The sequence below is a fragment of the Sarcophilus harrisii genome, chromosome 1, assembly GCF_902635505.1.
Source record: "Sarcophilus harrisii chromosome 1, mSarHar1.11, whole genome shotgun sequence".
Taxonomy (NCBI): Eukaryota; Metazoa; Chordata; class Mammalia; order Dasyuromorphia; family Dasyuridae; genus Sarcophilus; species Sarcophilus harrisii.
In genome coordinates, this window is record NC_045426.1 from 66,337 (window position 1) to 87,846 (window position 21,510).

Consider the following 21,510-nt stretch of genomic DNA (forward strand, 5'->3'; position numbering starts at 1 on the left):
AGTAGTTTCCTGAGAGAAATTACCTGCTCAGGAAACTGTATTTAGTAGATCTAAGGGTTACAACTTGGACTTGAGTATAAATAATGAATGAGGTATTTCAAGACAAGTGGGAACTAAGATGGTAACTTAACAATTCATCTTTTTTGAGACATTTCCTAAAAGGCCTTGAACCAATAATTAAGAGAAAGAGATTGGCAAGACAAAGAATTATTGCTTATTCAAGCCTTTTCTGTTCATAAAGACACATAAAAATATTTCCCCATCATAACACACATTGCTAATGCCACTCGACTGGAATAACATGGCAGTATTATTGAGGGATTTTCCTCAAAATGTACCCAGTTAAGTGTGGAAAAGTTTCAACATCGGAATGACATTTTGTCACAGTTCATAGTTTCACAATTCGAATAGTATAACATTTTGGAATGTTTGAATGGAATAACTATTCCTGGAGTGCAGGTCCCAAATGTATCCAAATAAAAATATGTAAGAAGCTTTAAACATTTTAATAACACTCTTGCAATTTAACTCCTAGTTTCATAGTATCCAGTTCACAAAAGGAATCTTCTAATAATACAATGTTATCAGCGCCAACAGCAGCACAAATCGAAGTCGGTGGATCAGAAACAACGCTGCAGATTTAAAGCGGGAAACCCTCGCTAAACAATATCCATTCCGTTCTGTGCATTTCTGAATTATCTTACATAGAAAAATCACTTCATCCATCTCTCAGTGTTACTGGAAACTGCATTCAAAATAGAACAGTCATTCTTATCCAATTCCTTTCACTTTTATTCTTGCAGTTCCATCATTTTGCTTGAATGACGGAGTTTCAGGGTACATTGCCTTAAGGTCTGGCCCCTTGTAGAAGAAGATCAGCCATTTCCAATCCAATCTAGATTAACAGTTACAAACTGCAGATACCATTCGCGTCTTCTCAAGACCCATTTGCTGCCCCTCCTCCAAGAACAGGGTCCCTTACTTTGGCTCAGTCCGCTGAGGCAGTTTCAGCAGGGCGGTCTCTGCTCGGAAGGATGAGGGGCCGAGTCTGAGAGGGAGGCAGCTGGAGGAGGCAGCGGGGAGGAGGAGCTCTCAGAGATGACCGGCCAGTGGGAGTGGCCCAGAAGGAATCTGAGTCCGGGGGGGAGTTTGAAAGGAGTTTAGGGCAGAAGAAGGGATCTTTGAGTGATGGGGGGCAGGGCTTAGGTAGGCGAGGCTCTAAGAGTCCTAAAGTCCCGGCCCTGACTGTGATTGGAGGAAAGAGATCATGCATCCGGGGTAATAGACAGGGCGGGGCTCTGTAGGCCCTGGCAGAGGGAGCTGGTGGGAAGCAGGAAATCTTTGGGCTGGGATCTCTGCCTTCCGCTGCAGCTGCGACCTCTTTGTCTTCTGGAAGCCAGACCCGTGCCTGCAGGTCCGGGGAGGTCTGCGGCAGCGCTCCCACCTTTCCTGGTCTCAGCTGACGGCCCGGGCCACCGAGTCTCCTCCTCCTGACCTTGTGGTGAGTGTCCTCCGAGCCTGCCCGCTGGGTGAGCTCCCCCCCCCAAACCTTTTCCAGACTCCCTCTCCCTTCCCAGATTTGGGTCACATGTTTCCAGACTCCAGACTTTGCCTGAAAATAGAAATCCGGGAGTCCCGATTTCACCCTTCTGTTCCGTGCCCAGGGCTCCCATCTTCCTGTCCCCACCTCATGTTTGCGATTCGCATGTCCTGGCTTCCCAGCCTTTTATCTTAGCTCAAGGGTGAGATTCAGGGGTCCTGTCTTCAGATCCAGCCCCCTTTAAGGATCCAAGAGCCCTGCGTTCCACTGCAGGACCTCACCTTGGACACAGTCACCAGAGCACTTTCCTGCTCCGCCTTTACCCTATACCTCTTGGGCTGGTTCCCCATCAGCTCTCAGGCATGTGACTCCCTTTCTCCACTTTCCGTTTAGAGACTCCAACCCTAAAATTTACAAGAATTCCAGGAGTCCTACCCAGTTCCTAGGTCGGCCTCCTGTTCTCTCAAGCTCGTGTTCCCCTGAAGCATTTCTGTCACTTGAGAGGCCCTGACCTATATCAGTCTGTTTTGCTTCCCAGACCTCCTCTTTCTCTAACCCTTTCTTCCCTCAGAGTTGAAAACCAGACAGGATTTTGTTCCCAGGCCCAGGCTTTTTCTGGTCATCATCTAGGGGCTTCATTCTCCCCATCCTCCCCCTTCCCTAGCTCCCCTCCCTCCTACATCGAGTAGTCTGTTGCCTAAATGATGAAGTTTGTGTTAGTTGGGGAGAGGGAATACAAGGAGGGCAGAGCGCTAAGCGGGGAAAGAGCTCTGTCTCAGGAGCCACCGAGCCCCTGACTAGTCTCCTCCCATCTGCGATCCCAAAGCCCCTTGTACCTGTGGAGTCTCTGTAGGAGGATGGGGAGAGGAGGGAGGAGAAAAGAAGGAGTAAATTAAGGAAGGGAGTAGTCTTCCTTTTCAGACCACCTCCCTTTCCAATTCTGACCCTCCCTGCATTCTTCTGTAGGGTGAAGTATCTCCCCTGAAGTGAGGATCAAGTTCATTGTAATTTCTGGTGCACCTCACTCCCTGAATCCCTGTGGAATTGTCTCCCACACAGAGAAAAAGGGGGAAGTCCTTTCCTCCTCGGGGATGCTTCTCCCTCTCCTGCTTCATCTTATAAGGACCAAAGCTGATCCAAACAGGAACTGAGTAAAAGGCAGACACCCAAAGTGGAGTGAAAATAGAAAACAATTTTATTGTGAGAATCCCAAATAGCATTCTCCAAAACTATGAATATAAAGGCCATCTTCCTGGGAGGGACTAAGATGAGGGAGTGGGGGAAATGGATTTTTTTATGCAGAGATAAAGAAGGAGGCACTCTCCTCGGGGTTCCTGCCTTTCTCTTGGTTTTCAGAGAGATTTAGAATTAAAGCCCCCTCATGTTTAGGTGTGACCTCTCTTAGTAAGAGCTTTGACTGTTGCTACTTCTGTGGATCTCCCAAGAGTGGGAGCAGCAGGACCTTGAAATAAAACGCAGGGACCAGAGGGAGGAACATGACAAAATGGAGTCACTTTGGTTGCTTTGCTACCTGCACAGGGAGCCTGGAGCCAGAGGGAATGGGCCCCGGAAGCCTGCAACCTCCTCCTCAGGTGAGTGCAGTCCATCCCACACACCTGACAGAAAGCTGCAATCACAACCATTTCCATAGATATAGAAGATGGCCTGTGAACCTGGCAAGGCCTTATGTATGGGTCATTTTTATTTATTTATTTATTTTGTTGAGGCAATTGGGGTTAAGTGACAGGGTCACACAGCTAGGAAGTGTGAAGTGTCTGAAGCCAGATTTGAACACAGGTCCTCCACTTCAGGGCTGGCTCTATCCACTATGATACCTAGCTGTCCCTGGATGGATCATTTCTTTACAAATAACAGGTCTTGGGGAAATAGAGTAGTATTCCTACTACTCTAGAAGTAGAGTACTCTAGAAGTCTGCCCTTCCATTCCTCTGTTTCCAACTGATTTCTTGGGTCCTTAGTATCTTGGGCACAGAGACACACTCCACATACATCCCCTAAATTGGTGCCTTTCTCATGACAATCTACTGATGAGATACAGTACTTCATCATGAATCTCCATTCCACCAGGATCAAGTTTGGGCCCACCCAAAATCTCTTTCCCTCCCCTCCGCTTGGTTTCCTGTGACCATGCTCTCCTTTTAGCCCTGAAGGTCCTGAAAAATCCTTCACAGAGTTTGTCTGATTAGGCCTGGAGCTGAGCCTGGAAGGCTTCCCCAGTTTTTGTCCTGTGCAGTGTGGTCCTCAGAACAGCAACTGTGATTCTGTGGCTGCTCCTATCCTTCTGCCTCAGGTCCCCCAAAACTTCCCAGGTATCCCCAAATCCCTCCTCCTGACCACTTCTTGGGTCCAGCAAAATAAGCCCTGAGAAAGGCCCTAGGTCCAAACTTGGGAGTTGTAGTACAGAGAGGTCTGGGGCCATCCTGCTGCTCTGGTGCTTTTAAGAACTACCCTGGCACTTCTAAGAATTGCCCCGGTACAGGAACTGATCTCTACCACTTCAAAAAGGTTGCTGAGATTTTCCTTACCTCTGTTGTTCCTGGGCACCAGGACTGTGGGCCCTGTTACTATACAAACTGGTTTCTTAGTAATTTAATTTGGGCTCTCTCACGCAGAGTGCCAGTGTAGAGACCATGAGAACAACAGGGTGAAAAAGGATTGAAAGAGCCACATTAGTATGTCACAGCACTTGAGAAAGTTTCCTAAAAATTATGACTCTGCCATAGGCTGCAGCAGGTCCTAGATTGACCTGGAAGAGTAAAATGGAGGGAACGGACTCCAGCCAATGTTTAGTTTAAATGTTCAGCAAACATCAGGCACTCATTTATTCTACAGGTAAAAGGAGATTGATGAGTATGGCCTAGAAAGGGCATTCAGTATGAACACACGTTCTTTAGGTTCAATACACAAGGCTCCTCTTGCCTCCATGTGGGAGCTTCTTGGGAAGTCGCATAGGTGAAGGACCCTGGATTCACAATGTCAGATCTTTAGGTTTCCAGGCAACCATACTAATTTGTCCAGAGGCCCTCAGCATAGTGCTGGGATGGAGGCACATGGAGCCTTTGCCCACTATATAAGTCTACTGGGCAGCTTTGTCACCTTTCAAGGTAAATAATAAAACTGACCCAACCATGTGGCACGGGAAAGACAGAACTCGAGGAGATGGTGGCCCTTCCACCAAGGCTGATAGGCTCAATGGGGAGGGTGCTACCTTTGATAGCCATCAGGTGAGTAGCCAGCCTAATTTCAAGACTGCCTGAAAGAAGAAAACTGGCCATTATTATGAGGGGCTTATTAAGTGCCAGACATAAGTTAAACACCTTACCAGTATCTCCTGTGATCCTCACAACAAACCCTGGAAGGGAGGTGTTTTTAATCCCCATTTTAACAAATATTAACCTTCTCAATCTTTCCATGCTCTCCTACTGATAAAGCAAGAAAAACTAATTCTCTTTTACAGAAATGTATCTAGTCAAGCCAACAAAATTTCTTATTGTTCATATCGAAACAATATTATCTCAATGTGTGCTGTGAATGTCACTTCTCTATCAAGAAATAGGCAATGTGTCAAGAGGCCTCGGGAATTCACTGATCATTGCATTGCTTAGACCTGCTATATATTGATACATGTGTGTGCAAAAACATGTGTATTGAGGGCATGTGCCCATATGTGCATTTATATGTTCATGTGTTCACATTCAAGGTAAATATAATTTCTTGTTGGCCACCTAAATATTATATCTCAAGGAGTAGAAGGTAACATGTCATCACGAGTCCTCAAGCATTGATTAATCAGTTTTCCTATGTATACATACACACACACACACACACACACACACACACACATATTTGTATCGACCAAGATCCATCTTCTCATTTTTTCATATGCTCCTTATCCAGTGGAAACATAAATAAAACCAAACCTACTACACACAACATTCAATCGATCTGAAAAATAAAAAAAGAAATCCACTTGCCTTTGTCCTAAAACATATTTCTCATTGTATACCAGAGCCTTGCATTTTTAAGTGGGAGAGAGCAGCTGTTTCAACATTGTTCCTCAGGAACTGTATTCCATTATATTTATGGCCCTTATTCATGCATTTCCCATTCATGGGTAATCCCCCAGATTCTCTTTACTACCTCAAAAAGGACAATCTATATTCTTATATATCCATTGAATTTTTTCTGGTTAGGACTAATCCTTCCCTTAATCTATCCTCCCTCAAATACCCCTGCATCTTTTTCTCCTTCTCCCTTTTTCACTGGTGAGTAAAATGTATTTCTCCATTCAGCTCTGTGTTGTGTGTATCTTTCCTATTTTGGTGGGATGATTTGAGGTTCAGGCGTTTGATGTACCCTTCTTCTTGTCTACTTGTGGACCCTCCTTACCAAGACATTTCCTAGCCCTCCTTTCTCTCCACCCTCTTCTCCTCTTTCCAGTCTCTCCTCAAGGTCATTAAGACGGAACAGAACCACTTCCAGTTTCATTTTACTATGATTCCCTCTGTGAGCCCCCATAGGGATCTGAGGTGACACATGTCATCTCACCCTAATTGAATATAACAAGGTTGTCCTTTTGAGTCCCTGAGGCTAGTTCATCCTGGATTACTTTTTGGAATTTCTCTTCACTTGTGTTTAAACTTCTAAAGTTTTCTCCATTTATATTCTTTTCCTTAGGAATGCTTGAAAGTATTTTCATTAAAGGTCCTTTTCTCCTGATAGCATTATATTTGTTTTTGCTTCATAAATTGTTCTTGGACATAAGATCATGTCCTTTGCCACCTATCGTATCCTATTCTCAAATCTCTTCTGCTTAATGAGAGGTACTTCCAAATTGTGATTGGTTTTAATAGAAGCTCCTTGGTACTTGAATTGTACTGGACTTTCTTTCTGGCTTCTTGAAGGATTGACGTGGAAGCTCTGCATTTTGGCGATGATTTCCTGCGAGTTTTCTTTCTGCAATCTTTTTCAGGATGTTGATGTGGTTCCAGGTAGTTACAGAAATAATTATGAGAGGCTTTTCTCTTGGTTATCAAGAGCTGTATTCACATAAAAGTGTACAAGCTAATAATCATGAGAGAGGCTACCAGAGTGGGAGATCAAAGGAGTTTGCCTATATTGGGAAATTTTGGTACTTTGCCAAGGCTCCTAGAACTAGAAAAGGATCTAGGGCATGGTCTTTTATGACCTCTAAGATAGTTACGGACTTTCTCTGGAAAAGAAATGTTCCTTTGACTGTGCAAAGGTATGAAAAGAACAGTTTAAAGGACATTTCTGTGACAAAATTCAAATCCTGTCCCATCAGAGGGTATTTCTACTTTGTCCTCTCTTTAGAAGATATGTTGGAGCTTAAGTACTGTCTAGGCTGCTTTTTAGGCTGATAGACTGATGAGACATAGGTTTCCTTTGCAGTCTTTTCTATGTGACTTGTTTTTACTTTGAGATGTCTTATGTTTTCTTCTCCTTTTGAAAGTCTCTTGAATTTTCTTGTGGCTTCCGGTTGATTTATACAAATTTTTAGAGTGTTTGTTGTGTGGGAAAAGTTTTATGAGCTCCTTGATTCTTTCTTTTACAAAACTTGTTTCTTTTCCATTTAGTTTCTTCTCCAAGTATTCTTATTGTATTGATAAATATGTCTAACTCTAACGTTTACTTTTCCAAGAAGTCTGGTCCAACTATGGTAAAAATCTAATTAGACATATAGACAAAGACTGTTGTACTTTGACCAAAGCATTTTCTTTATTGTATTGACTATGTGCTTTTGGGTGTTCTCATTTAGAATGAGATTATGTTCATTGCTCTCCCAATGTTGAACTACCCTTCCATCCCTACTGGCAATCCCACTTGATCATAATGAATGGTTTCTTGGACAATTCACTTGGATGTTTTGATAGGATTTTGTTTAAAATTAGAGGGAAGAGACAGTGTTCATTCTTTAACTTCTAATTTACTCTTTGTGTTTAAATTTTCCTTGGTTTCAGTATTGGGTCTATGTTAGACTCCTAAAAGAATTTTTGTAGGATACTTTCTTATTTGGTGGAATTAGTGGTGAGGTGTGGGTATTAACTGTTCTTTATAGATCTGATAGAATTTTCCTGTGTTCTGATAATTTGAATATTTCATGCTTTTGGCAGTATTCCTCTTTGCTTTTCTTCCTCAGTTTCTTTACTACAATACTGCATAATATGGTCTGATGATCCCTTTTATTCTAGGTTTCTTCTGATTTTACCTTTGCCATTTGCTATTCTATTGATGGAATTTTCTTCTTTCTTCCTTTTGATCAGAAAAGTCATTTTTAGTTTTGTCATTTTTATTTATTTCCAATTTGTCTTTTTCCCTGCTAATTTTAATATTTTGTCTTTTGTACTTTCTAAGTTTTTTATAATGCATATTCATTATATGCATTAATCTTCTCTTTTTTTATATTCTTACTGCGTTTCGGTAACCGTTTCCCCTCTGAGGATTGCTTTGATTGAATTCCAGAAATTCTGTGATATTGTTTAATTAATCATTCTCATTTTCTTTTGCAAAGTTATCATTTCTAAAATTTGTTTTCTGACTCATTCATTACTTATCATATTGGTAAATTTCCATTTGGGTTTGTATCTTTTGTTCTGAAGCAATTTCCATTCTTATTTCATTAAGGAATATATATAGTGATTATTTCTGACTTTGTACATTTGTCTACCTTTTCTATGTATTCTAGTGGTTTTGTAGAAGTTCCATGTATTGCAAAAAAAATTTGCATATTGTTGTTATCCCATTTAGGAAATGCTATAAGTCTATCTCATCTGCTTTCATCTCATTATACATTTCTTCATTCCTTTTAGTTCTCTTATAGATTCCCCTTTCTCTCTTGTCCTTTGACTACTCCTGTTGATTATTTTCTAATTTCATTCATTTTTCTTACCCCTTTTAACAGATTTCTCTCCCTCTTCTCATTGTCCATCTTCTCTGTTTTCCCTAGATTCTTGTTTTCTCTCTCATAGCTCCTCTACTCACCTGCTCTTTCTTTTGTCCCTGTACACTTCATACAATCAAAGCCTCCAAAGTTTCCATTCTGAGCTCTGTGCTGTAGGTGCTTTCTACCACTGGCTGTAGGCCAAGCCCACAGATGCCTTCCTTTCAGAATACTGTGTATCAGAGCAGGTGTCAGAGAGAACACTGCTTTGTAGCAGGGACCATCCCCTGAAGCTGTTCATCCTCTCTTGTTGTCCTTTTTTCCTCTACATTTTCCTACAAATCTCAACCCTGTGTCAATGCTGTCCTACTCCTGGTTCTCTCCCAGGAGTGACAGCTCCTAAACCCTCAAGCGTCAGGGTGATATACTCTGTCTCTTATAAGAATATTCATCAGTGGAACCCAATCCCAAAATCGGGCCTCCTTCCTTGTTTCTCCTTTTTCCAGCTTTCCACCCTCTTCCCTGACTATCCATGTGGTCTTCTCCTTAGAAATCTCAAAAGTGTAAAAAAGCAATTAATTCCTCAGTTGTTCAGGACTGAAATAATAGAATAGAAGAAATAAACTGAAATGTGTTTTACACGTAGACCAGGATGAGATCAGGGTAGAAATTCCTAGTCCAAAATAAATATGTGAGAAATTCACAATGGCCATTCACTTTGGTAAAAGATGGTTTATTTACAAAAAGAAGTTATTTGGTTTATTTACAAAAAGAAGTTATAAATAAAAAGAAGGGATAAAGTGGTCGCCAGGAGTGAGAAATATGAAATGGAGTTTAGACAGCAATATTGTTACCAAGGAAAAGAGTTTGGAAGACTCTTTTGAAGTAACATGCCATGAGGCCTGAGTAGGCCATTCCATTACAAGGCACTTCTCATTATATGACATCATCCATAATAATTCCATAATTTCTCAGCTTTCTTCCATCTGATCCTATAAAATGCTTTTCTGAACACTCAAGACTCTTAGTGACCAAGGATTTAAGAGTTGACTCTGACACTCATAAAGGGGATGACCTTTGGGCAGATCCCCTCTCTGTGTTTGTTTCTTTCTGTAAATTGAGGAGGGTTGGACTTTTTAACTCTGAAGTGTTTTTCAGCTCTACATCTTATGTCTTTTGATGGTTTAGGAGTTGGTGACATTCAAGGATGTGGCTGTGGACTTCACCCAGGAGGAGTGGGGCCTCTTGGACCATTCTCAGAAGGAGTTGTACAAGGAGGTCATGTGGGAGAATGCCTGGAACCTGCTCTCCCTGGGTAAGGACACTTTTGATAGTTCCAAGTCTACAATCAAAGAGGATATCTTCAATCCCCAGTATGCAGGGTTTTATTTGGGGGGAGGGGGGGGAAGGGGAGGAAGGGGATGAGAGAAGATTATTAAGGAGGAAAGAGAAAGTGCTGGTCTTTGCATTGTTGGGTAGGACCTGAGGGTGTCTTTTGTTGCTCCTGAAGCTCTCTTTTACCAAAACTAGGCATCTTCAGGTCAAAGATCAAATTAGAAAGGAAGCATCTGAAACATGGAAGTAATCTCATATAACCTCTATCTGGATAAAAATTTTCTCTGTCAAAGCTCTGAAAATTGCTCAGGCAATTTACAACCCATTCCTCTATAGAATGGCTCTAGTATTTGGAATATTCAACTTTTTTAACAGTCATCAATTTATAGCCCAAAGCACCTTGTTGTCTCTAGTATGGGAAGTTTCTCCTTAAACTTCCCTCAAATTCCAGCACAAGTGGTGGGAAAGATATGGAAGGGAATAAGCATTTCTTTTCACTTACTGTTTTCCAGGTTCTGTGCCATATGCTCTCTTTAATATATAGTAACAATGATATTAAGAACAATTTCTGGCCAATATGTTATTTTGACTATTATAAGGACCTAAATTAACAATAAAGAACAAATGAGGAAAAATACTATTTGCATCCAGAGAAAGAGGGGAGGAGGGTTTGGCTCTTTCTCGGATAATGTGATATATCCTACTTGGGGTTACTTGCTCTCCAACCACTAATGGATAAATACAGGCTGATACGTGTGAACATGATGGGATGAATCTCAAAAAGAACCAAATTACAAACTTTTCTCCATCTTCATCTCTAACTCATTTCCATACCTAGGACTTCCAGGTCCCAGAGAAGATGTGATCTTTTATTTTAACCAAAGGGAAGCACCTTGGATGCTGGACCAAGAAGGCCTGAAGAGCTTCTATCCAGGTGAGTAAGGTGAAAGCAAATGAATGAAAGTTGTGGTTAAAGAGACTTCTAGAAGTTATTTAAAAAATAACTGCTAGGTTTGGGAAGAAAGACCAGTTTTGGAATTCTTTTTCAGATATTTTTTGACAGTGCCTTCCTGGGTCCAACTGAATCTGGGTTTCCCATCAACAAAATAAGTGGGTTGCAATCCATGGCCCTGTATATCCCTTCCAGTGATCATGTAATTATTTATTTGGAATTGGGTCAAGGGAATTCTCCTGAAAGTTCCAAAAGGGACTAGGTTTTCCGAGGTGAGCCATTTCAGTGCCTGCTACATGCCAGGTCCTGGACTAAGTACCAGGAACATAAAGAGATGCAAAGGACATCTGCTCTCCTGTAGGCCAAGGACTGGTGGGGATAATACTACACCAACAACTTTGTAGAAACCCTACATGAGCCAGATAAGTGGATAAACTTAGTTACCTCATGAAATCATTTATTAGTGAGAATAAGAACAGCTTAAGAGAGCACAATTGGGGAGGCAAAAGTCAACATGAAATTCAACATGAAATCAAATGACTAGCACTTCCACAGCACCTACTGTGTGCCATGAACAGTGTTGTCTTACTTTGTCCTCATGAGAACTCTATGATTAGGTGTGATTGTTGTACCCATTTTACAGTTAAAGAAACTGAGGCAGACAGGAATACTGTAAATTGACTAACCCATTTATGAGGTGGGATTAAAACTCAGGTCTTAATGATTAAAAACCCTATCACTGTACCACCAACTGCATTCTGATTTTGAAAAAAATATGAGGAAAATGCTTACACATATATGAGGTCAAAAATAGAACTGGACAAGGACCCATTCTTTAAACTCTAGCCAGTCAAAGGAATTGCTAATTATTTTTTAAAAGATTTTTCTATTGGCTCATGACAAATATGGCATTACTTGACAAATGTACTCGAGTCAATTGCAAATAGTGACTTGTTCTATGTTTTTTTTAATAATATTTATATAGTCATGACCTTTGAAAGAATAGAACTTTTTCAGAAATAATTTTTCTACCACTGATAAAGTCACTATACTCTCACGGAAACCCTACTGAATGACCAACTCATGTAGCCAACCAATTCCTTTGAGAATATGTTGCACTTAGAAGAAGTCAAGACTTTGATACACTCATTGCACAATCCCCAAAACAGTGTATTGATGATCATGACAGATTGAAATCATTGCAAAAAGAGAGCTCTTGAGGTAGAAATGTGCACATACATGTTGTCTGAGAATTATCTTTAACTGGTAAATCATTGTCAGATTTGGTCATAAAGTTCCACTAACCAATTTGTGGGTCAGATCCCTTGGATCACTGTCTCAATCCTTCAAGGCAATTGTGAACTTCCAAAAGAGAAAGTGTTGCAATAGTGGAGCATGCCCTACCCTTTCATTCTACAGGATGAATTTAATTTTCTGTGTGAGAGACATTTCTAGATGCATAATTTAATGCATTTTTTAAAAAAATATATGTTTGCTGCAAGGATATTCAGGGGTCATATAATGATAATTTTTTTAAAAAAGAAATGAATAATACCTATCTCAAGAAAAAGTAATGGGTCAGAATAAAATCACTTCTACCTCAGGTAAGCACAAAAACAATAGTGTTGACATTCTGAATGTGACCTCAGATAATTTAACAGAAAAAAAAATAAAATGGAAAATGATCATCGGGGAAATTTATTATGTTTATTGATAGGATTGTCATGAAATAATTTGAGTAGTATATATGCAGCAAATGACATCTGTGAAGAAAGGATTGAAAGTTCCTATAATGAAAGGGAAAGATTGAGAGTGGAGTTAATTTGTCAAATATTGTAGATGCCCATGTTATATTTCTTCTTGTTGCTGTTTTTCAGAAGATGAAATGGGACTTGAAATGAAGGAAACGGCTGCAGACCTGAGCCTTTCTGTAGTAGAAAGTCACAAGCAAAGATTTATGAGTGATGGTCCCAGTGACTTATCTTGGAAAGAAATCTTTGTGACACATGACATAATCCACTCTGGAGAGAAGCATTATGAATGTAACCAATGTGGAATGGCTTTTAGATATAAGAAAAGTCTTATTAGACATCATGGGATCCATACTGGAGAGAAACTTCATGAATGTAAGCAATGTGGAAAGGCTTTTATAAAAAGGAGAGCTCTTACTGTACATCAGAGAATCCACACTGGAGAGAGACCTTATGAATGTAAGCAATGTGGAAAGGGTTTTATGAATAGGAGAGCTCTTACTTTACATCAGAGAATCCACACTGGGGAAAAACCTTATGAATGTCAGCAATGTGGAAAGGCTTTTACAAAAAAGGACACTCTTACTGTACATCAGAGAATCCATACTGGAGAGAAACCTTATGAATGTAAGCAATGTGGAAAGGGTTTTAGGCAAAGGGGAAATCTTACTACACATGAGGCAATCCACACTGTAGAGAAATCATATGAATGTAGCCAATGTGGAAAGGCCTTTTGGCAAATGGAACATCTTACTGCACATCAGAGAATCCACACTGGACAGAAACCATATGAATGTAAGCAGTGTGGAAGGGCTTTTGGGTATAAGAGAAATCTTACTAGACATCAGAGGATCCACACTGGAGAGAAACCTTGTGAATGTAAGCAATGTGGAAAAGCTTTTATAGAAATGCATCCTTTTAATGCACATCAGAGAATCCACATTGGAGAGAACCCATATGAAAGTAAGCAGTGTGGAAAGGATTTTAGGCAAAAGGGAGCTCTTACTGTATATGAGGCATTCCACACTGAAGAGAAATTATATGAATGTAACCAATGTGGAAAGGCCTTTAGGCAAAGGGGAGCTCTTACTGCACATGAAGCAATCCATACTGGAGAAAAACCATATGAGTGTAATCAATGTGGAAAGGCCTTTAGGCAAAAGGGAGCTCTTACTACACATGAGATAATCCACACTGGAGAGAAGCCATATAAATGTAACCAATGTGGAAAGGCCTTTAGGCAAAAGGGAGCTCTTACTGCACATGAGGCAATCCACACTGGTGAGAAACCATATAAATGTAACCAATGTGGAAAGGCCTTTAGGCAAAGGGGAGGTCTTACTGCACATGAGGCAATCCACACAGGAGAGAAACCTTATGAATGTAACCAGTGTGGAAAGGCCTTTAGACAAAGAGGAGCTCTTACTGCACATGAGGCAATCCACAGTGGAGAGAAACCTTATGAATGTAACCAGTGTGGAAAGACTTTTATAAAAAGGAGAGCTCTTACTGTACATCAGAGAATCCACACTGGAGAGAAACCTTATGAATGTAACCAATGTGGAAAAGCCTTTAGATATAAGATAAGTCTTACTGGACATCAGGGAATCCACACTGGAGAGAAGCCTTATGAATGTAACCAGTGTGGAAAAGGTTTTACAGACAACAGATCACTTAGTCAACATCAGAGAATCCACACTGAAGAGAAACCATATGCATGTTATCAGTGTGGAAAGGCCTTTAGGCAAAGGGGAGCTCTTACTGCACATGTGGCAATCCACACTGGAGAGAAACCATATAAATGTAACCAATGTGGAAAGACCTTTAGATACAGGGGAGGTCTTACTGCACATCAGAGAATTCACACTGGAGAGAAAGCTTATCAATGTAACCAGTGTGGAAAGGCCTTTAGGCAAAGAGGAGCTCTTACTGTACATCAGAGAATCCACACTGGAGAAAAACCTTATGAATGTAACCAGTGTAGAAAGACTTTTGGATATAAGAAAAGCCTTATTGTACATCAGAAAATTCACACAGGAGAATGTATCCAATAAGGAATGGGGTTTATAATAAACTCTGAAGAAAGTAAAGGTATTAAAATGAGGAAAATGAATCAGAGAACATTGGGAGAAGATGCAGTGCTGCCGATCCCTTCTATATTTTGTCTTTTCTAGCCAATTCTAACAACATAGGGAGGAAGGAAACAAAAGATGACTAGGGGTAGCAAATAGGTTCTTAGGCATATTGGATCCTTCTTTTCCACCTGGTGACCTATTTGAAAGGCAGCATGAAAGATCATTGGATTTGTATTAAGAGCACATGGTTTGAAATTTGGGTTCTGAACCTCTGATCTTGGGAAAGTAATTTCACTTAATGGGGTCTTGGATCATTTAAATTAGAATTCCAAGATCTCATCTGTTTCAAAATTTGGGGGGACATCTGAGAAATCAAAGAGGAGCTTGAAGATGAACCCTATCCCTCTTGCCACATATCTTGCTGGGTCCTCAATTTTGGATTAGGTCTAATAACTCAAGATATGGGAAATTCTAAACCTAGATCAATGTTGAATCATTCCTAGATGAACAATTCTGCAATTAATAAATCAATTTCTTGCCATTTGCATTCAGGCAAAAAATAAATGTTTTATTAAGACTTTTTTTTAAAATAAATGATTTCTACTCAGATTTCAGCTTACGTCTATCAAATTGTTAATGGTGACCCTAACAGTTGGAAGTTGGGAGTAGTTTTAGGGGGCTGTAAGAGACAATAATAAATGGGTATAGCTATGAATTGGTCTAGCTGTTGTGAAAAGTCATTTGATATTAGGATTTGTTAAAACGTGATCAAATGCCCATCTTTTGTGACACAAGAGACCCCACTGCAAGGCATAAACTCAGGTTCTAGCTGCACTACGATTGCAGTGTTTTAGTTCGGTGGGGCAGAACACTGGGTGAGTGGACAAGCTATAATTTCAGGAATGATCATAACTTAGTCCTGACAGATTGAGGGTCAAGGAATAGGAAGCAAAAGACAGAGAGTCTGGGCAAGAGATAGTGAGTACTACCCAGCCATTTGAGATAAGCCATCTGGAGTTTTATGATTCACTGGAATGTAGGAGTGACCAGAGCTTCATGGGAAAGGAAAAGGGGGATGGTGGCCATAATATAGGATATATCAGGGAAACTGAGGTATAATTAAGGGAAACTGAGGCATTACAAGATCATTCTCCCTTGCCTACCATGGAAACTGTTCTCCTTGGAGTTCACATCTCTTCCCCCTTTTCCCTGGGAACTCGGGTTTCTCCCCCTTTTTTTTTTCCCTTGGAGCTTAGGTTTTTCCCTTTATTTTCCTGTGAGCCCAGGTCCCTCTCCTTTTTTCCTTAGGAATGCAGGTCTTTGCCTCTCTTCTCATTGAAGCCCAGGTTTCTCTCATTTTTTTTCCCCCTGGGAGCTCAGATTCCCTCCCCCCCCCCCTTTTTTTTTCCCTTGAAGCTCAGATCTTTTTTCTGTGGGAGCAGTGTTTCTTCAAGTCTTGTATCCCAAAGAGATCATAAAGGAAGGAAAAGGACTCACATGTACAAAAATGTTTGTGGCAGCCCTTTTTATAGTAGCAAGAAACTGAAAACTGAGGGAATACCCATCACTTGGAGAATGGCTGAATAAGTTATGGTATATGAATGTTTTGGAATATTATTGTTTTATCATTGCTTATATATAATCATCAGCAGAATGATTTCAGAGAAGCCTGGAGAGACTTACATGAACTGATGCTAAGTGAAGAGAGCAGAACCAGGAAGTCACTGTACACGCATCAACAAGATTATACGATGATCAATACTGATGATTGTAGCTCTTTTCAACAATAAGATGACTCCAGTTTCAATCACTTTTATAGTGAAGAGAGCCATTAGCACCCAGAGAGAGGCCTGTGAGAACTGAGTGTGGACAATAACATAGTAGTTTCACTTTTTTGTACTTGTTTGCTTGTATTGTTTTCTTTCTGATTTTTTTCCCTTTTTGAACGGATATTTCTTGTGCAGCATGATAATTGTTAAAATATGACAGATATTTCTTGTGCAGCATGATAATTGTTAAAATATGACAGATATTTCTTGTGCAGCATGATAATTGTTAAAATATGTATAGAAGAATTTCATGTTTAACTTATATTGAATTCTCATCCAGGAAAGGGTGTAGGAAGAAGAAATGGGAAAAAAAATTGAAACTTGAGGTTTAAAAAGGGCGATTGTTGAAAATTATCCATGCATATGTTTTGAAAATAAAAAGCTTTAATGAAAAAAGAAAGAACAATTCAAAGAGACAGAGAAAGACAGAGACAAAGAGAGCAAGTCAGAGTAAGAGAGGAGAATAGAAACAAAGTGACAGAGGGAAAAAGAGAAAATGAAATAAGAGAAAGAAACAGAGAGGGTCAAAGAAAAGGAGAGAAAGAGAAAAAAGACAAAGAAAGGAACAGAATGAGATATAAAGAGAGATAGGCAGAGACAGTAAGAGAGAGGAATGAAAAAGAAAGGAGGAAAAAATCAGAAAGAGAGATGGGAGAGAGATGAACAGAGAAAGTCTGAAAGAGGCAAGAGAGAGAAACCAGAAGATCCAGAAAGACAGATAGACAAACTTGACAGCGAAGAAACCAGAGATTAGAGAGTGGCAAAGAAAGAAAAAGAAAGTTTAAAAGAGATAGAATGAAAAAGACATAAATGCAGTGCTAGAGCCAGAGAGTAAGACAGAGCAAACTAGAGAAAGAAAGAAGAAAATAAATGAAATATCAAAGAGATAGGGACAGACAAACACAAATGCAGACAAAGACAAAGAGAGACAGGGAGAAAATTTTCTAAAGGGATGAAGAGGGAGAGGGAGTCAGAAAGAAAGAGGAACCCCTATAGTGAGAAAAAGAAACAATCAGAAACACAAAGAGAAGGAGACAGATAAAGACAGATAAACAGACAAATACAGGGAGAGAATGTGCCAGAGGGATAGATAGAAAGAAAGAGAGTGTGTGTGTGTAAGAGAGACAAAGAGTTAGAGACTGAAACATGGAAACACACAGGGAGAGGAAAAGTCAAAAGAGAGAAAGAAAAAGCAAATCAGAGATAAACAGAGATGGACAGAGCCAGAGAGAGCAAGTCAGAGAGAATCAGAGAGAAAGAAAAACAAAGAAAGAATATGCCAGAAAGAAAGAGGGACAGAGAGTGAGAGTAAAAAAGAGGGTTAGAGAGAAACAGAAAGAGAGTACCAGAGAAAGACTGACAGAGACAGTGAGAAAGAGAGAGCCCAAGAGAGCAAGTCAGAGAGAGACATAAAGTGAACAAGAGCAAGAGGCAGAGAGGCAGATAGAGAGTGAAAAAGAAAAAAAAAATCGAATCAAAGAAAGAGAAACAGAAAGAATCAGAGAAATCACAGAGCCAAAGACAGATAGACAAATCAGAATTAGTCAAGATTTTGAAACAGACTCAAAGAGAGCCAGAGGGAGAAAGAGAGAGATTGAAAGATCAGGTGGGGAGAAGAGAGAATTGACTTATTGACTTCCAGGAGTGGAACCAAGATGGCAAAGTAAAGCCAAGAAGCTGTTCCAGCTCTCCCAATTTCCTTCCACATGAATTCCCAATTTCAATCCACATGAAACCAAGCTTCTAAATAGTCTCATGGAATGAAACCACTTTCTGGCTCAAGATAGACTGGAAAGACATCAAAAAACATTGAGGTCGCATTAAGGTGAAAAAAAAAAAAAATGCCAGAAAAGCCAGTAAGAGGGTCTTAATCACAGCAAATCAGCAACTGAGGACCTTGGCCCTAGCTCAGTAGAGGAGCATATCAGTGGAGTAGCCTCCAGTTCCACCTCAGAAGACAAGCTCTGAGAAACCAACGTCTTTCCTGAAAAGAGCAGTCAAAGGCACTCTCTGCAAAGACAAGAGGCCCCTGTGATCAAAGCCAAAGCTTAGAGATTCATAGTAAGCTTGGGACAGCGCCACTTTTATTCCAGGAGCAGAGCTTGAGCATAAAAACAAAAAAAAAAAAACAAAAAAAAAAAAAAAGGAAAAAAAGGAAAGAAAATGTGCAAGAAACAGAAAAGAAGCTTGACCACAGAAACAGGGAAGACCAAAACACCAACTCAGAGGAAGACAGAATGTCCACAGAGGAAATCTCAAAAAGTGATATGAATTGGTCTCAAGTCCAAAGAAGCTTTGTGGAATTGCTCATAAAAGACTTCAAAAGGCAAATAAAAGAGGTAGAAGAAAAAAAGGCAGGAAATTAGAGGTATCTATGAGAGTCAACAGCTTGGAAAAGGAAAAAAAGAAATTCTGAAGAAAAAAATGCCTTACAAAGTCTAATTAACCAAATGGAAAAAATGAGATTCAGAAACTGAAAAAAAAAAATCACACATTAAAAATTAGAATGAGACAAATGGAAGCTAAGGATAACAAGACTCAGACAACTAAAATGAATGAAAAAAAAAAGAAAATGTGAAACACCTCATTAGAAAAACAATTAACATGGAAAATAGATCCAGAAGAGACAGTTTAACAATTATTGAAGATCATGACCAAAAAAATAGCCTGATAGCATTTCAAGAAACCATTAAGGAAAATGTTCCAATATTATAGAAACAGAAGGGGAAATACTTACTGATAGAATCCATCAATCACCTTCAGAAAGAGATCCCATTAGGAAAATCCTAAGCAACATTTGTAGTGTTCTCTTTTTTTGTATAATATATGATCATTCTCTCTAGGAGCAGGTTTCTCTGGGAGGTTTTCTGGAGGCAGCCTTAGTTTCATTTCAAAGTAATAATCACTTGAAATGCAGCCAGGAGTTAAAATCCAGTCCGTTATTGTGTCCTCCAAAGTCTTGAGCTTCAGCCCCTAGCTCCCTCCAAATGTCTCCAGCCAGCACAAAGGTGGAATATGGAATGAATCTGTCTCCGCCTCTGAGAGTGGGCTTCTGTGCGCTGTGTGGCCTTCCGTGATTGACCCTGAGAGCTTCTTGCTTATATGCTGTACACTGAGTACACACCAATCATTATATCATTGGGAAACCATTATTTGTTGTAGGATTAAATCAATTCTAAACTAGATTTAAACATTGTCTCCTCAAGTCCACTTCTGGCCCATAACATCTCCTTGTAGGATCAGATCAATCATGCTGAACCATGCTAAATTAGATAATTATTGTTTCTATCAAATTCTAATGACTTGACACTTTGTAAGGATTCCAACAACATTGTTGGAACTCCAGAACTACAATCTCAAGCTAAAAATACTGTAAGCTGCCAGATAAAAAATCAAGGAGCAACAGTCAGGAATACCCAGAATCTGGCACCTTCAGGATCACAGAGTCTAGAATATCACATTCTAGAAGGCAAAAGATCTGGGCTTACAATCAATAATTAGCTACCCAGCGAGACTGAACATTATCTTTCAGGGGAGGAGATGGAGCTTCAATAAAGAGACTTTCAGTCATTTCTATTGAAAAAAAAAAAAAAACAGAACTAAACAGAAAATTTGATCTTCAAACACAGGACTCAAGAGAAGCATAGAAATATAAATAGATAGGGACATCACAAGGACTGAATGTATAGCTGTGAATGGACTTTGATGTGATGACATCAAAGAAAAAGACATCAAAGGTGGGAAAAGGTCTGTAGTGGAAAGGGAAGGTATAATGAGACAATTAGATCACAAATCAAGGGAAAGAAGGGAGGGGGGTGAGCATTGTCTGTAGCTTGATTTCATCAGTTTGGGCTTTAAGAGGGAATAACTTAATTGTTTGGTTGAGTATAGAAATTTATCTAACTATTAAGAAGTAGGAAGATAAAGAGAAAAGAAAAGGGGCAGGATAGAAGGGAGAGCAGAAACACTAGGAGAAAAGGTAAGAGAAGAAAGAAAGGGGTGATAAAAGTGGGTAGAATGGGTTTAAAAAAACTACTAAGAGAAAGGAGAGGGGTGATAGGAGTTAAAGTATTGGGTAGGGTGAGTGAAAACAAAACTCAACTAAGAATAGGGTGAAAAGAAAAACAAAAGTATATACAAGGGAGAAAATAGGATGGAGAAAAACATGGAGCTGATAATCATAATTTTGAATGTGAATGGGATGAACTCTCCCATAAAAAGGAAGCAAATAGCAGAGTGGATTAAAAAACATTATTCTATAATATGTTGGTTATAAGAAACACATTTCACACAGAAAGAGATACAGAGTAAAGGTAAAAGGCTAAAAAAGAATTTATTATCCTTCAGCTGAAGTAAAAAAAAAAAAAGGGGGGGAATAGCAATTCTGATCTCAGATAAAGCAAAGATAAAAATAGAAAATAGATCTTATTTTTAAAAGTTTTTTTCTATTTTCCAAATATATGCACTGATAATTTTTCAATATTGACCCTAGCATATCCTTGTGTTTCAGATTTTCCCCTTCTTCCCCCATCCCCTTCCCTAGATGACAATCAGTCCAATATATGTAATATGTGTTAAAATATATGTTAAATCCAATATGTGTAAACATATTTATACAATTCTCTTGCTGCAATAGAAAAATCAGATCAAAAAGGAAAGAAAATGAGTAAGAAAACAAAATGCAAATGAACAACAACAAAAAGAGTGAGAATGTTATGTTGTGATCCACATTCAGTTCCCACAGTCCTCTCACTAACTTTCTTCATCACAAGTTCATTGGAACTGACATCAATCATTTCATTATTGGAAAGAAGCAAATTCATCAGAATTGCTTGTCGTATAATATTGGTGTTGCTGTGTACAATGATCTCCTGGTTCTACTCATTTAACTTTGCATCAGTTCATGTAGTCTCTCCAGACCTCTCTAAAAATCATCCTCCTGATAATTTCTTATAGAATAATAATATTCCATAACATTCACATACCATAACTTATTCAGCCATTCTGCAACTGATGGGCATCCACTCAGTTTCCAGTTACTTGCCACAACAAAAAGGGCTGCTACAAACAAAAAATAGATCTTATTAAAAGAGATAAGGAAGGGGTA

At 39.5% G+C, this 21,510-nt stretch overlaps 1 protein-coding gene across 2 annotated transcripts; it reads left to right on the forward strand.

Moving 5' to 3' along the window:
* The first annotated feature begins 1,237 nt into the window (after window positions 1-1,237).
* On the forward strand, window positions 1,238-16,072 carry LOC100919053 (zinc finger protein 420-like). Of its 2 annotated transcripts, XM_023498450.2 has the most exons (5): window positions 1,238-1,501; window positions 3,080-3,132; window positions 9,650-9,776; window positions 10,635-10,730; window positions 12,626-16,072. In XM_023498450.2, exons 2-5 carry the CDS (start codon window positions 3,100-3,102, stop codon window positions 14,551-14,553), a joined length of 2,184 nt encoding a protein of 727 aa, XP_023354218.1. In that variant the 5' UTR covers window positions 1,238-1,501; window positions 3,080-3,099; the 3' UTR covers window positions 14,554-16,072. The 2 variants fall into 2 exon arrangements, with proteins under 2 accessions (XP_023354218.1, XP_031807022.1); XM_031951162.1 differs by lacking the exon at window positions 3,080-3,132.
* Window positions 16,073-21,510: the final 5,438 nt, after the last annotated feature.

What these genes read in the sequence shown, in the direction of transcription:
- LOC100919053 (XM_023498450.2), top strand. Translation starts at nt 3,100, where the DNA reads ATGGGCCCCGGAAGCCTGCAACCTCCTCCTCAG. An exon ending in GCCTGCAACCTCCTCCTCAG is followed by an intron (nt 3,133 to 9,649) that starts GTGAGTGCAGTC and finishes TTGATGGTTTAG; the next exon opens with GAGTTGGTGACATTCAAGGA. An exon ending in CCTGAAGAGCTTCTATCCAG is followed by an intron (nt 10,731 to 12,625) that starts GTGAGTAAGGTG and finishes GCTGTTTTTCAG; the next exon opens with AAGATGAAATGGGACTTGAA.